Source organism: Pan troglodytes, chromosome 19, assembly GCF_028858775.2.
Source record: "Pan troglodytes isolate AG18354 chromosome 19, NHGRI_mPanTro3-v2.0_pri, whole genome shotgun sequence".
In the NCBI taxonomy this organism is placed as follows: domain Eukaryota; kingdom Metazoa; phylum Chordata; class Mammalia; order Primates; family Hominidae; genus Pan; species Pan troglodytes.
The window spans coordinates 82,490,001-82,506,971 of NC_072417.2; the positions used below are offsets into that span (position 1 = coordinate 82,490,001).

The 16,971-nt window shown below is 41.1% G+C and overlaps 1 protein-coding gene across 3 annotated transcripts in view; it reads left to right on the forward strand.

Moving 5' to 3' along the window:
• Nucleotides 1–16,971, forward strand: part of MAP2K6 (mitogen-activated protein kinase kinase 6) — a 140,482-nt gene that overhangs the window by 99,825 nt on the left and 23,686 nt on the right. For all 3 annotated transcript variants that reach the window (XM_523699.9, XM_009433157.5, XM_063799916.1), the window contains exons 3-10: nucleotides 3,627–3,675; nucleotides 4,272–4,385; nucleotides 6,087–6,206; nucleotides 7,040–7,156; nucleotides 7,819–7,870; nucleotides 10,277–10,404; nucleotides 11,663–11,740; nucleotides 13,327–13,466. In XM_523699.9, the coding sequence (XP_523699.2) occupies nucleotides 3,627–3,675; nucleotides 4,272–4,385; nucleotides 6,087–6,206; nucleotides 7,040–7,156; nucleotides 7,819–7,870; nucleotides 10,277–10,404; nucleotides 11,663–11,740; nucleotides 13,327–13,466 (798 nt within the window). The remainder of the gene's footprint in view (nucleotides 1–3,626; nucleotides 3,676–4,271; nucleotides 4,386–6,086; nucleotides 6,207–7,039; nucleotides 7,157–7,818; nucleotides 7,871–10,276; nucleotides 10,405–11,662; nucleotides 11,741–13,326; nucleotides 13,467–16,971) is intronic.

The following is a 16,971-nucleotide window of genomic DNA, read 5'->3' on the forward strand; positions in this document are numbered from 1 at the left end:
CCTGGGTATTGGGAGCAAGTTCCTCGTATTCAGTCTGCCTCGATGGGAATCACGAGAGCAGGTAAAAAGCTCTTAGCCCAGTTTTTTATATTCCCTTCTCTTCTTCCTCTTTCTCCTCCTTAAATCAAGGCTGAGATTCGGGTGACTTGAGTTTTATTTTCAGCTCCGTTGATGACCGTATGGCTTCAGAAAATCACCCAGCTTTTCTGGGTTTCATTTTTCTCAATCTGGAAAATGGCACCAGACCCTTCTATTAGGTTCAGGGGTAATGCAAAGTTAGTATAGAGCCAAGGTCAGCAAACTTTTTTGTAAAAGGCCGGATACTAAATATTTTAGGCTACATGGGCCACAGAGGATGCCGTTGTTTATTTTTTGTTTTTTTACAAGCATTTAAATTTGGAAAAGTCATTCTTAGCTGGACCACAGGCTGTAATTTGCTGAGCCCTGGTATATATATAAAATATAAGAATATTAGACTTGGAAGAACTCGTTTTTCGATAACCTCATTGGATGGCAAAAAAAACAGTCGCAGCCCCAAATAATTAGTGACCTTTCTGTTGCTTCATATTTTTAAAAAGTCAGGATGGTGGGTGATGCCTGTAACTCCAGCACTTTGGGAGGCCATGGCAAGCGGATCACTTGAGGTCAGGAGTTTGAGACCAGCCTGGCCAACATGGCAAAACACTGTCTCTACTACAACTACAACGATTAGCCGGGTGTGGTGCCTGTAATCCCAGCTACTTGGGAGGCTGAGGCAGGAGAATTGCTTGAACCCGGTAAGGCAGAGGTTGCAGTGAGCCGAGATCGTGCCACTGCACTCCAGCCTGGGCGACAGGGTGAGACTCTGTCTTAAAAAAAAAAAAAAAATCAAGGTGTTGAATAATTGCAAAGGATTTTTGTTGTTTATATTAGTCACATGTTTCAAGTCATATTTGCCTTTATTTCAAAGTGCCATTACAAATTAGTACAAGCAAATTTTGACAACTGAGGAAAAATAGCTTTGGAAATCTTGAGAAAGAGGAATTAGAATTTTAGAAATTTGATTCTTCCAGAAACCTTTTCTGAAGAAAAATTCCCTGCTCAGAAACACAAGATATATAAACACATCACTGCTGTTTGTGGGGCATGTGTGTGTGTTTTGTTTTGTATTGTTTTTTTCTCTCTCTCCCTCTCAGTCCCCAGTTTTAAGTTAGTATAAAAAACTTTAAGTATTCTATGTATTCCAAAAGGATTTTGAGGTGAGAGAAGGCTTGACATTAAAATCTTAGAGTCATGTTTATATCTGTATTTGTATTTCTCTTTTTTTTTGTTTTGTTTTTTGAGACTGAGTCTCGCTCTTGTCACCCAGGCTGGAGTGCAGTGGCACGATCTTGGCTCACTTCAACCTCTGCCTCCTGGGTTCAAGCTATTCTCCTGCCTCAGCCTCCCGAGTAGCTGGGATTACAGGTGTCCGCCACCACGCCCGGCTAATTTTTGTATTTTTAGTAGAGATGAGGTTTCACCATGTTGGCCAGGCTGGTTTCGAACTCCTGACCTCAGGTGATCCGCCCACCTCGGCCTCCCGAAGTGCTAAGATTACAGGCGTGAGCCACTGCGCCTCCGCCCATATTCCTACTTTTAAATTTTATTTATGTATTCAATTTCAGCAAAAGGGTTAGAATCATAATACCTGAGAGTTAGAAAAAATCCTCATTGGCAAAGGTTTCTTTTCTCTCTCACTTTCATCTTTCCATTTTCCTTTGCCTTTTTCTGGCATGGAATGTGCTTCCAGAGAGACATGAGTCTTTACCTGTCTGCTCACCCTCTTTCCCTCTTTTCTGGCAGCACCAGGATTCTTTCGTCTTTAGCCTCTAGTTGTTCTTTTTGTTTGATCACATTAACAATTTGTTTCTCGGCATTTGCTTTTTTTTTTTTTTTTTTTTTTTTTTTTTTTTTTTTTAAATACAGAGTCCCACTCTGTCACCCAGGCTGGAGTGTAATGGCACAATCTCGGCTCACTGCAACCTCCGCCTCCCGGGTTCAAGCGATTCTCCTGCCTCAGCCTACCAAGTAGCTGGGATTACAGGCATGCGCCACAATGCCCGGCTAATTTTTGTGTTTTTAGTAGAGTTGGGGTTTCACCACGTTGGCCAGGCTGGTCTCGAACTCCTGACCTCAGGTGATCCACCTGCCTCAGCCTCCCAAAGTGCTGAGATTACAGCTGTGAGCCACCGTGCCCGGCCAGCATTTGCTATGTTTATTGTACTACTGTTGGTACATTTCTTTCAGGAAAATGCCTTTCTCAGCTCCTAGTTGTGTGCACAGCCAGAGCCAAACATTTTTCTCTTAAGTAGATTGATACCACCTGAGAGATCATTGAAGTGGTAGAAATAAATACTCAGGAAGTGACTATAGAAACAAAATCAGCAAACCTCTGGCTCCTAAGAAGACCCCAGAATTGTATATGTGCTGTGCACAGAAGAAATATTGCTGGGCTTGATAAGACAGCCTGGTAGAGTAGAGAGGATGCAGAACTGGAAATCAGGGGACCTGGGGCAGCTGTGGGCTGGGAGGAGTCACTTTACTTCTCTGGACCTTCTGTCCATCTATAAAAGAAGGGACGAGATTTGAAATTCTTATGTTCTATGAATTTTGTGAGTTAATAGAATATATGCCATTACTATTTGTTTCTTAAAACAATTGTGAGACATGTGGTGAAATAATTACATATATTGGTGCTCTTGGGTGAAAGAAAAACCTTGAGACTTACTGCTGTAGCACAATGACCTATATCAGCGGTCCCCAACCTTTTTGGCACCAGGGACTGGTTTTTTGAAAGACAGTTTTTCCATGAACTGGGTTGGAGGATGATTTCGGGATGATTCAAGCACATTACATTTATTGTGCACTTTATTTCTATTATTATTACATTGTAATACATCATGAAATAATTATACAACTCACCGTAATGTAGAATCAAGGGGAGCCTTGAGCTTGTTATCCTGCAACTAGATGGTCCCATCTGGGGGTGATGGGAGACAGCAACAGATCATCAGGCATTAGATTCTCATAAGGAGTGCGCAACATATATCCCTTGTATACACAGTTCACAGTAGGGTTTGTGCTCCTATGAGAATCTAATGCCACTGCTGATCTGACAGGAGATGGAGCTCAAGTGGTAATGTGAGTGATGGGGAGCTACTGTAAGTACAGGTGAAGCTTCTCTCCTTCACCCACCACTCATCTCCTGCTGACTGGTATTAGTCCATGGCTTGGGGGTTGGGCATCCTAATCTATATAATAGCACATGTATAGCTCATACAAATTAGATATTTACTGTATGCCAAACATTCAGCTAAGCATTTTACTTGTATTGTCTCTTTTAATACTCACTCCTGCTTCACAGTATAGGTATATTAATATCCCCATGTTAAAGAAGAAAGGGAGCCCCAAAGAGATTAAGTGATTTAAACCCAAATGTAATTTATTTCAAATCCCCTCTTATTCACACTCATAGGCTGCTTTAGTTTACTCATGAACTTCCACTTTCTTCTTAAGGAAAAAATATCCTCAGTGGTGTGTGATTTGGGAAGGACATAATTGACTCAATAGCTTATGTTTCTTCTTTTCCCCCTTATCTTTCTTAGACCACCTCGAGATTTAGACTCCAAGGCTTGCATTTCTATTGGAAATCAGGTAAGAAAAAATCATGTCTGCCACCTAATATGTTGGCCATTTTATATGTATGCTTTCTGACTGAAAAATTTATTTTCCCTAGCATGCTGTCAGGGGATGAGTCAAAAAAAGTTTGCATTTAAAGGGAAGTGGTATGCAAAGTTTTTGCTATTTTGAAAAAATGTTGAATTGAAATCAGGCTATTGTGGTTTTGATGGAAGGTATTTGAATAGAGTAGATGGTTCTCTTGGGAGGGCATTTCTCAAAGCTCAGACATAATCTAGTTGCCATCAGTCAATAGTGGGTTACAGACACAATGAAGGGTCATAGCTAAAGAACTTCAGTGAAATAGCTTCAACTGAGACATTGGCAAGCTGAGTCCAAGTTGGGTTTCTGTGTCGCCTGGGACAAGCAGGCGGGCTACCGTGGGAGCTCCTAGACATCTCTTGGCCCTTCTTGTAGCTTCTTGCTTTCAGAGGCTGCTTTGACATGCTAGAAAATCTTCTGGCCCAGAAATAATCCTTAGAACATTGAGAGAAACGAGATAGAGGATAATGTGCTCTCTGTTCTGTTTATTTTTCTCTTTCCCATTGCATTATTCCTTTTCTCTCTTGCAGAACTTTGAGGTGAAGGCAGATGACCTGGAGCCTATAATGGAACTGGGACGAGGTGCGTACGGGGTGGTGGAGAAGATGCGGCACGTGCCCAGCGGGCAGATCATGGCAGTGAAGGTAGAGTTGACATTCTCCCAAATGTTTTATATCTGCTGTGTATACATTTGTCCACCTCAATTGTCAACCAGCCCTTTTAATAGAAGCAAAACCATCTTCCGTAGGGTAAAACAGAAAAGATTATTTGCAGGGAACAGTATTTTCCTCCAAAGGTATGGAAAAGTCTTCCTTGGTGTGAGTTGTATCTACTTTTTATTTGTTTTTTTAACTCTTAACTCTCCCTCCACCCATTCTTCTACCATTTTTAATTTTTACAAAACTACCATGTTATCATCACACTTAAAAATAATTAATGGGCCAGGTGTGGTGGCTCACGCCTGTAATCCTAGCAGGTTGGGAGGCCAAGGCGGGTGGATCACGAGGTCAGGAGTTCGAGACCAGCCTGGCCAACATAGTGAAACCTTGTCTCTACTAAAAATACAAAAAATTAGCCAGGCATGGTGGCACACACCTGTAGTCGCAGCTACTTGGGAGGTTGAGGCAGGAGAATCACTTGAACCCGGGAGGTGGAGGTTGTGGTGAGCCGAGATCGTGCCACTGCACTCCGGCCTGGACAACAGAGTGAGACTCCATCTCAAATAATATTAATAATAATAATAATAATGATACTTCCTTCATCTAATCCGGAGTCCAAATGAAAATTTCCTTGATCATCTCAAAGTGTGTGTGTTTGTTTTGTCCTGTTGGATTTTCAAATCAGCATCCCAATGAAAGTTTACGTATTGCATTTGGCTGTTATGACTCATAGATCTCTTTTATTCTATATTTTGTTGCTTTTAAAGAATTGCCTCTGAAAATCAAGAAACCAGAATTGGGAGAGAAAATTGTCTCCATTTGTGGAAAAAGGAGGGTAAAATATATCTAGAGTAAATTTGCATAGTTTTTGAGCTATGAAAGGAAATTTAAAATCATTTCATATTATTGAGTAGGTGTTCGGAGGATCATAAAGAATTAACATCTCTAGCTGAGTTAATAGATTGGGGCTATTGTTAGGAATAATCAGGTGACTTGGATCCTTTTGCTTTTAAAGAATGGGAATACTTTTATCTTGTAGATTTTTCAGTCTGTTCTTCTGCTGACTTGCTAAGTAGGCAAAAAGTGTGAAGTCCTAGTGATATTGTATCTCTCCTATCATTTAATGACATAATCATGTTTCTGTAAGGCTACATTTCCTAGTGTGACAGATTGTTCTTCCCTCAGAAGCACTGGGATAGGGATGAACAGTTTCTCTATTTCTCTAATTGCTTCTATTTTGTATAGCTGTACCAATTCTCTTACAGTTACTGTTCCCTCCAAATACTCTTACATGTTCCCAAAGAAGAGCTTTTGGCTTTTTATTTTCTTGGAACCCCAGATAAGCAGCAAAGTCCTTAATATTGTGCCCTCTTTGCACTGAACAGACATAATACAGTAAACCAGATTGTTTTCGTACCTTGGAAATACATTCCAAAACATTTTGTCACTCTCCAAAACACACTATCAATTTGTTTCTTACCAGGACTATTCAGGAAATCAAATGAGTAACAGCCTTCCTTATTTTCATGTGTTACAAATAGCTAATCACTTAGGGTGGATATTCACAATGTCGTTGCCAGAAGTTGTGTCATGAACTGTACTATTTTCACGATGGGACTCCTTCAGGTCCCTGCCTGCCTCATCCTCAGAGTAGTAACCATAAATTTTCCATGCATTTCCATTCAGCGGATCCGAGCCACAGTAAATAGCCAGGAACAGAAACGGCTACTGATGGATTTGGATATTTCCATGAGGACGGTGGACTGTCCATTCACTGTCACCTTTTATGGCGCACTGTTTCGGGAGGTAGGTGACCCTTCAATTCAAAGTCCAAGAGGAACAATAACTTAAAAAGAAGTTTCTTTGATCATGTAAATGCCATCACAATCATAGAGCTCTTTCTTGTTTGACACATCTTGTATACGGGGGTTTACGTGTGTGCAATGATGACATGCCCTGGAGCAAGGTTGGATTGAAATTATGGTATTTTCAAATGTGGTTAGCCTTTTTAAGATGTGGAGTTTCTCGTCTCCTTTCTTTTTTGTTTTGTTTATCTTGGCAGAACTTTCTATATCGCCTATAGACTGATTTGCTTAGATCTCTTATAATTTGAAATATTCTGGTCTTTTGACTGCTTTAGGAGCTTCATCTAGCCTACTTGTGTACCATATAGACTTACTTTGATCTCTTTTCTCTACCTCTGTTTTTCACTTTAGCGTTATATGGATTATGAGGCTTCACCTCATTAAAACCAGCTTTTTGACTGACTATTGCTGGTATTTAGTGTGAGAGATCCGACATGGAGGAGGCATCTAGACCTAACTCCTAGACAGTGGTATCAGTAAAGGCCTGGATATCTGGGGTTGTATTGCTTATGTCTGTTAGTAATTAGATTCCATTTTTCATTAAGGGGTAGGAGAGCACATGCAGGTTCTGCTCGGCTACCTACTGGTTTGCTCTTTGTAGATAACCTTGCTTATTTGTAAATTCCTTTATGATCTTGACAGAAAACAATGTATTTCCCCCCAAAATTCAAGAAAGAAATAGTTAATTCTTCAGGATAGGGTTTACTGGTTTTTGTTTTTTTCTTTCTCCCTTTTTCATCCTTTTAAACAATTCCTGAAACAATTGGTCTCCAGGGTGATGTGTGGATCTGCATGGAGCTCATGGATACATCACTAGATAAATTCTACAAACAAGTTATTGATAAAGGCCAGACAATTCCAGAGGACATCTTAGGGAAAATAGCAGTTTCTGTGAGTACATTTTGATCCCTACTGCAAGGATAATGTGAGAAATAAAGTCCCTATGTGTCTTCGGACCTCAGTATGAAGAAATACTACCTGGGCCACAGCTACTATTCGTACATGTCTGTTGACATTTATTGGTGGATGGATAAATACATGCTTTCCTTTCTGAGCACTGTGTAGAAGATTCTAGCACTGCTTTGGTTTGGCAGACTCTAGGTTAAATGACTCTAAGTGCTGCATTCATCAGCTATGACCACATTCCTGGTGTCTATATTCTGACATTAGTTTATTTTGGTTTTCATTTATGGATTTTTAAAATGTTCTCTTAAGACTAGTAGGCATAGAAGAAAGCAGAAGGAAAATAAACAGAAAGAAGGTCTTCTACCTTCATGGCTATTCAGGCTCAGGAGGGTGGAGAGAAAAAGAAGGAGGACAAATGAACAAGACAGATGAGGGAGACATCCTCTCTGATATAAGATACAGTCCTCTCTGGTGGATGGAGTCCAATTTGTGTAACTTCCTATGTATTTTCCTAGATAGGACCACCACTATTTGAGAAAATATCTCACTGGTAACCTAAAGCCAAGGATAATAAACCTTGATATACTTAACATTCAATTTCTTTCCAGCAATGTGATAAATAAATCTATCTTGTGTTTCTCTTGCAGATTGTAAAAGCATTAGAACATTTACATAGTAAGCTGTCTGTCATTCACAGAGGTAAGCATCCATGAGCTGCCTTGGCTGTTCCTTTGATAAAGTTCATCTCTTTCACCTGGAGTCCGTCCCTACCCCCAATCCCCCATGGATGGAAGTAGAATTGACTCAGGCAAGAGAACTAAGGGGCTTTCCTTTGAGATTGGATAGCAAACCATATAAGTAGTATTCCTTATCATGGCTGAGGACATAAGAAGAAGACGTGATCTTTGTCTTACATCCAAATTGAATATAAACACTTGTTAGCAAGCAGAGCTATGAGATCATATCATTGAGAATTTTAGAGAATACGATAAAAATCGATCTTGTATTGGCCATCACATGAGAGCTTGTTGGAAAAGAATCATGGGTCTCAAGATCAAATGAATTGGAATTTGCATTTTAACAAGATTTCCAGGTGATTCTTGTGCACATGAAAGTGTGAAAAACTCTGGTAGAATGTAGAGCCCTTTCAGACAACAGGAGGCAGGATATAATGATTTATCTCTTCCTCTTTCCTCTTCTTCCTTCTTATTGGCCTGTTATCTCTTCAACCAGCCATTCATCCATCCATCCATTCATTCATTTTCTATCCACCCATTCATCCATTTATTCATCTTTTAAAATCACTTCTAAAATGTAATAGATCCACTGAGAGGTATCTGAGAAGAAAATATATTCTGATTAAATTATGCATCAGGATTATTATAGGGAAGTAAGATAAATATACAAAACAACAACAACAACAACAACAAAAACCACCTTAGAAATATGAAAGTACCAAGCTGGGTGCCGTGGTTCATGCCTATAATCCCAGCACTTTGGGAGGCCAAGGAGGGCAGGTCACCTGAGGTCAGGAATTTGAGACCAGCCTGCCCAACATGGTGAAACCCCGCGTCTACTGAAAATACAAAAATTAGTTAGGTGTGGTGGTGGGTGTCTGTAATCCCAGCTACTTGGGAGGCTGAGGCAGGTGATTGTAGTGATTGTAGTCAGGGAAACTTCTGGGAAGAGATAACCTGAACCCTGTCTTTGGGAAGAATAATGGAATGTATTGGTAAGTAAGAGGGCCTTGTGGTTGGGATAATTCTTAAACTCTCTGAGCCTGGAAATAATGTAAAATGCCTTCCACAGTGTGCCTATTATTGTAAGTTGTTATTATTAAAAATTGGAAAAATAGGATGAAGGAAGATGAGGAGAAGAAAATAGGAAGGAATACAGATAGGAAAAAGACTGTAGATTATTCACAACTTTGAAATTAACATTAAGGGTTATTTCACCATTATGAAATATGTAATTCATATTAGAGAAAATATGTAAGGTATAAAAATAATAAAATGAAATTTGTGTATATTCTAGCTTAAAGGGAAAATTATAAAGGATAATTTTTAAAGCTTTTGTAATAATCTTTTACTTCCAATTTTATGGGTGTTATGAAAAGTATCACAAAGGGAAAAATTAGCTGTAATTTCAAATGTTATTATCCAGAGATAATCGTAGTTCCATTTTTTGGGCATATGGGCGGGTGGGTTAAATTTTTCTAGTCAAAAGGATTCGTTTAAAATCTGGTCTGTCATACTGCTTCTTCAGTAACCTGCCCTGTGGTCTGGAATACCTGGGTTTATGATCCTTTACACTATGTGACCTCTGACACATCGCTAGCAGAGGTTTCAATCAAAATTTGTTGCTTTGGGCCAGGCTTGGTGGCTCACACCTGTAATCACAGCCCTTTGGGAGGTGGGGTGGGAGGACTGCTTGAGGCCAGGAGTTTGAGACCAGCCTGGTCAACAAAGAGACATCCTGTCTGTCAAAAAAAAAAAAAAAAAAGTTAGCTAGGCATGGTGGTTCACACCTGTAGTCCAAGCTACTCAGGAGACTGAGGCGGGAGGATGATTTGAGCCCAGGAGTTTGAGGCTGCAGTGAGCTATGATCACACCACTGCACACCGGTTGAGTGACAGAGTAAGACCTTATCTTGAAGGAAAAACCAAACCAAACAAACACAAAGGTTGCTTTGGTCATATTTGGTATATCATTGTGTCACAGTCTGCGTTTTTGTTCTTTGTTTTATTACTCCTACGTTAAACATCAATAGATCATTTTGAATTGGACATTTGATTCAGTAATAATTTTTTAGGCTCTTACTACAAGTATGAGGGTAATGAAGATCATAAAATCAGTGGAGAAAACAGTTCTTTGTATGGAGAAATTCACAATTCTACAAGGCAGGAACAAAACATGAAATAGAAAATCAAGTTGAAAGCAATAAGCCGTTGTTAACTGTGGGTCAGGGATGGCAGTTACTTCTGTGTTGGGCAACTTGGGGAAAGGAAGATGAAGGACAAATGGAGATTTTAGGCCCTCTGGTGGCAGAGAAATGAACCTTGGAAGCAGGCTGAAATGATGGCATTCTGGTTGTTTTCGCTTTCAGATGTCAAGCCTTCTAATGTACTCATCAATGCTCTCGGTCAAGTGAAGATGTGCGATTTTGGAATCAGTGGCTACTTGGTGGACTCTGTTGCTAAAACAATTGATGCAGGTTGCAAACCATACATGGCCGTAAGTACATTAGCTAGGGTGGCATCTGGTAATGTCACTGCCGACAAATCATGCTGGGAAACAAGAAATGGATGGCCACAGAGGGAAAATGGAAATGTACCTAAGACTCCAGAAGTAGTCTGCCTCTTAGTATTTCTTCAAAATTTTATGTCTGAAATCTTTACTCACTTGCTTCATATATTGTCTTAGTTTGTTCAGGCTGCTGTGGCAAAGTAATGTAAGCCAGGCAGCATATAAACAACAGAAATTTATTTCTCACAGTTTTGGAGGCTAGGAAATCCAAGATGAAGGCACCAGAAGATTTGGTGTCCAATGAGGGCTCACGTTTCTCAGAATCATACATAGCACCTTCCTGCTTAGTCCTCGCACGGTGAAAGGGGCGAGGGATCTCTCTAGGGCTTTTTTAATAAGGGCCCCAATCCTATTCATTAGTATTCCACTTTCATGATTCAATCACCCCCCAAAGGCCCTGCCTTCTGATACCACCACATGTGCGATTAGGTTTTAACCTGTGGGTTTTGGTGGGGCACAGACATAGTTATATATATATTACTTTAAAAAAATCAAGTGAAAGAGATACGTTATTTGAAAAAACATATACACAATACATATAGCCTGCACAGTTTTCCACACTGTATTGCAGGGGAGTATTACCTTGTTTGTTGAGGACAAAATAGTAAATAGAGCTTAAATTACCCAAACAAGGCAGTTAGATTAGTTATGAGAGGACCTCACAGCTGTGAAGATTCACCGTCATTAGCAGAGACCTTGCAATCCCCTTTAACTGAAGGAACGGACACTAGATTCTATCTGGAAATGGACTTGTGCTTTGAATTGAAAAGCTTCCTTCTGTGTTTAGCTAAAAATTGCTCAGGTCTATTAGCATGGGACAGTAGCCCAGTGACTCTTGTTTTATTGAGTTCTGGACTGTTCGTGTTTTAAACAAGGATAATTCTAGATGGGCAAAGTAGCTTTATAATGTATACCCTGTTTCTTCTTAAGGCAAATTTTAAATTTGTTATGAAAGGAACTTGATCCATTACTGTGTCCAAGAAAAGACAAACACAGAAGAAGGGAAACCCCACGGAGACCTTGATATTTGTTGTAGTTAACCGGGTCTTCTTGGCCTTGGTGGCATGTTAACAGCTTATAACAACTCACTTGGCAGCTGATGCTACCCCCATCCCCAGAGACTATTGAACTAAGAACGTTATCTCAATTGTCTTCCCAGTTTCTCAGTTGTCTGTCTCCTTTCCAGCCTGAAAGAATAAACCCAGAGCTCAACCAGAAGGGATACAGTGTGAAGTCTGACATTTGGAGTCTGGGCATCACGATGGTAGTGTATGCCAATCATCATGAACTATGCAGTTGTGGGTAATGAAACTAGAATGAGGTGGACGTTGGGTTCAAGAAACAAATGCCCTAAATGCTGGTTTGGGGCGCCCTCTCCTGCTGAGATGGTAGGAGATTTTGAGTAATAATTGTTTGTATTGTGGTATAATAAAAACACTGATAGGGGATTGGGGAAACCAATCTTTCTCTTGATTCCACCTCTGACAAGCTGTATGCCTTTTTGAGTAATTGTTACAGTCACATGGACTATCTTCCTATCCTCCTCTGTAAAACGAGAGGATCTGACTAGATTCCTTATAGTTTAAAATTAAATTATTCGAGCCAAGGCAAGAAGCTTAAGCTGTGCAAAGAATGCTAATGTGCGTGAACCCTGATAGGGCCGTGTTATCCAGGACATAGGCTATGCTTCCCAGGATATTTTTATTGGAGAAGTAGAAGTCAAAGTCTGATCAGGTCAGTGTATTAGTTCGTTTTCACACTGCTGATAAAAGCATCCCCAAGAATGAGTAATTTAAAAGAAAAAGAGGTTTAATGGACTCACAGTTCCATGCAGCTGGGGAGGCCTCACGATCATGGCGGAAGGTGAAAGGCACATCTTATATGGCGGCAGACAAGAGAGAATGAGACAGCCAAGTGAAAAGGGAGATGCTTCATAAAACCATCAGATCTCGTGAGACTTTTTCACTACCATGAGAACCATAGAACAGTATGGGGGAACCACCCCCATGATTCAATTATTTCCCACTGGGTCCCTCCCACAACATGTAGGAATTATGGGAGCTACAATTCAAGATGAGATTTGGGTGGGGACACAGCCCAACCATATCAGTCAGGTATATCCTCAATACATGATAACCAATAGGATGATTTCCTTAGACACAGCCCTAAAGTTATATGATTTATTCATAACTTATTCATAACTTTGGTGATTGTAAATTTCATAACTTTGGTGGTCATACATTTTCATTGGATCACCAAGGTCTGGAATAGTCCACTGTGGTCCTGGCTCCTCCCCAGGCACAGCAGCTGAATAAATCCCATGAGTTATTTCTCCTGCCTGCCCAGAAAGCACATGATCCTGTAATGCAAAGTGGCCTTTTCTCAAGTCCAAAAAAAGATCTGTCATTTGGTTCTAGGTTGCTTTTTCTCCCTGTCATTTCACCAAGGGACCTGAAGGTGGCAGTAGATGCTCGGCTCTGGAAAGATCTTAGGCTGGGAATTACTTTTCAGACCAAACGTTTGAAATCCTCTTAGCTTTACATCCTGAAGTTTAATACGGTTGGCTTACAATTTTTATGAAGTGCCACAGTGGGTTTTAGTGAGGGTCCCCATTTTAGATAGGCTTAAGTGGCTGTGTCTAGTAAGTAATATTTAAAAATCCCTAGCACTAGGAATTTGGGGAAAATTGCTAGAGAACAAATTATTAGTTTATTTCCTGCCCCCCTACCCCTGGACTTATACTTGAACTTTGCCTTGTGTTTCCTGCTGTCTATCCACAAATGAAACGTGGGTGATTCCCTAAAGCAGCCCTGTTGAAACTGTTGTCTCCTTTTTTCTTCTTTTCTCCAGATTGAGTTGGCCATCCTTCGATTTCCCTATGATTCATGGGGAACTCCATTTCAGCAGCTCAAACAGGTGGTAGAGGAGCCATCGCCACAACTCCCAGCAGACAAGTTCTCTGCAGAGTTTGTTGACTTTACCTCACAGTGGTAAGACAGCCTCACCTCCCAAGTGTCAGTGTGAAAGAAGAAGATGAGTTCTCATGAATTTCTTCCATCGGGGTTGAATCCATCATGCATACATTCATTCCGAAAGCATTTGTGGAGTATGCCCTCTCTGCTGGAGAAGCAAAGATGACCGTATCACACTCCCTGCCCTCACTGAGCCCAAAGTCAAGTAGAGAAGTCTCATAAATGAATAATTATAGTATAATGTGGCAAGTCCAGTGATAGAGATAGGGGCATAGGCGATTTAAGGAACTCAGAGGGAAGACCTCAGGATAGGCTTTTCTGGAGGAGATAAATCTGGAGCTGCGATCACGAGAGGAATTTTCCAGACAAAAGGGAAATAGGAAAGGAAACATATTCCAAACAGAAGGAACATCATTCACAATGTCACAAAAGCAAGAAACTCCTTTATGTGAGCTTTAAGCAATTTGATGTTGATTAAAGCATAAAGAGAAAGCTGATAGGACCCACTAGAGGCCTGGGGATAGGAAGTAGAGGCAAAGAATTACTTTCGGTGAGAAGATAGTGGGTAGTTTGAGAGTGTTTCTTAGGTCCCCAGAAGTCTTGTAGAACCTTGGTTGCTACTGAATACTTGCTAACTGTGGAGAAACTTGCCCACCATAAGAGACAATGCTGAAGTTCTGGGAAGGGAATCCAAAGGAAGTTGGGGTGGAAAGTGGGAGGGAGCCATACTCATGAGGTGAACTATATTTTCATGAAAACTGCCAGGGCAGTCAAGAAAAGCAAGAGGGGAAAGTATTCTCTAGACAATCCAGTAATTTCTGTCTGCATAGAGGTCATGATAGTAATGATGGCTTGATAGTAATGATCATGGCAAGTGATGCTGGAAGCAGGATGCCAGAAGTGAAGCACACCCTGAGCCAGGTTAGCGTATTTGGCCATCCGGGAGAAGTAGATGAGAATTGGGAGGAAGGGGGCTCGGAGATGGTGGCAGGCCCAGCTGTGACCCTGGGAGGGGAGCCGTTCTGAGTACTCACTGCTGGGGAAGGGCCTGGAGCTCTGAAGGCTGTTTGAGGTACTGAGGAAGCTGAAGGAACATCTTCCCCATGGCTTCATTCCTCAGCCTCCATGCTTTTTAGAAGTGCTGTGAGGCAGGGCACCCGCGCCTGTAATCCCAGTACTTTGGGAGGCCGAGGCGAGTGGATCACCTGAGGTCAGGAGTTCAAGACCAGCCTAGCCAAAATGGTGAAAACCTGACTCCACTAAAAATACAAAAAATTAACTGGGCATGGTGGTGGACAGCTGTAATCTCGGGAGGCTGAGGCAGGAGAACCGCTTGAACCTGGGAAGTGGAGGCTGCAGTGAGCCGAGATCATGCCATTGTACTCCAGCCTGAGCAACAAGAATAAAACTTCATCTCAAAAAAAAAAAAAAAAAAAAAAGCTGTGAATACAGCATTCATCAGGAAACATGGAAGAAACATAAAACAAAGCAACTGTCTGTTGCTTGTGAACCTAAGAGCTCTTGGACTCTTTGTTAGCCCTAGGCCCCTTCTCATTCCTGGTACTTTTCCCTGATGATGTATGAGGCTGGTCTGCAGTTGTTTGTTTTTGTTTTTGGCTGGATGACTAGAGAGGGGCCGGAGCCTCGAGCACTAGTGTAATAGTTGTTGGATGCCTCTTAAAAGATACATCTTTTAGGCTGCTTCCTGTCTGTTTTCCTTGAGGGAGTGTGCTGGATGTGGTAGTACCTCTGCCAGGTTGACCTGGGTTCATGATTTTGCCTTCTGGATTCAAAGACTTGTTTTTTGTGGATGGTTGGTTGGTTGTTTATTTATTTATTTATTGCCTCATCCTCAGATGTTTAAGGTCACATCAAAAAAAGGGATGAGGGGCCGGGCGTGGTGGCTCACGCCTGTAATTCCAGCACTTTGGGAGGCCAAGGTGGGCGGATCACTTGAGGTCAGGAGTTCGAGACCAGCCTGACCAACATGGTGAAAACCCATCTCTGCTAAAAATACAAAAATTAGCCAAGTGTGGTAGCACACACCTGTAGTCCCAGCTACTCAGGAGATTGATGCAGGAGAATTGCTTGAACCTAGAAGGCGGAGGTTGCAGTGAGCTGAGATTGCACCACTGCACTCCAGCCTGGGTGATAAGAGAGAGACGCCATCTCAAAAAAAAAAAAAAAAAAAAAAAGGATGAGGCATCTTGGGTAGTACAGAACAGTAGTTCTCAAGAGGGGTGGTAATGGGGAATTATCTTATCTAGCTAAGTCTCTTCAAATTATTCTCCCTATTACCCTTCTCCCACCTATCCCCTTTTCCCAAGATTCTGGGTGCTTTAGGAAATTTTGGTAAGAACGAGGCTGGTGTGAAAAGTTTGAGAAAGCTGAGTCTACCATTGTGAATCACCAGTTTAATCCAATGATTCTCAACTGTGGCTGCTCATTTATAAAACTCTAGTGAGCTTTCAAAATCACTGCCCCCTAGGCCTCATCCTCATAGACTCTGATTTAATTGATCTGGGGAGGGGCCAAGATACTAATATATTTTTAAATGTTCTCAAGTCATTTTTATGTACAGCTGCGGTGATAACCCCAGGTTTAGACATATGATCTATGGACCTGCCATCAACTAGTTTCTGTTTAGAAGGCTTATTTTCTTCAATTTATTTAAAAAAAAAAAATCATCCAATTGCTTGAATTTTCTTTCACCAGTGTATTTTTTCTCTTACTGGAATTTTCTCCAAAGAATCAGAGCATTGAAACTTTTTAGAGATATTTTAAAAATGAACGTCTTGAGAAATAAATGTTTTTTAATTTTTTTTTTTTTTTTTTTTTGGAGACGGAGTTTTGCTCTGCCACCCAGGTTGGAGTGCAGTGGCACGATCTCAGCTCACTGCAAGCTCCGCCTCCTGGGTTCACGCCATTATCCTGCCTCAGCCTCCTGAGTAGCTGGGACTACAGGTGCCCACCACCACGCCCGGCTAATTTTTTATATTTTTAGTAAAGACGGGGTTTCACCGTATTAACCAGGATGGTGTCGATCTCCTGACCTCGTGATCCGCCCCGCCTCAGCCTCCCAAAGTGCTGGGATCACAGGCGTGAGCCACTGCGTCCGGCCAATTTTTCTAATTTTAATGTATGCACACATATATGGAAGTTCCAGATACCAGCATCATTGCTCTTCATATAATGACTGCCCTGTGCCTTCTCTCTCCTTATAACACCCATAGTGCCTTCATGGCTGCCTGCAAAGATATCCCCTTCTCTCTCATTTTCTTTTAATTTTAATCCCAGCTACCACAGTTCATTAATTAAAAAATTTTGAGCCGTAGACATGTCTCAGCTTTCCTGAAACTGTTAATTCTATTAATACTGTTTGCTCGGTGTCATGTCATTTCTACTCAAGTAAGTCAGTTTGTCTTATATCTGGGTATATTAAAAATAATACCCTGTCTCTACAAAAAATACACAAATTAGCTGGGTGTGGTGGTGTGCACCTGGGGACCCAGCTACTTGGAAG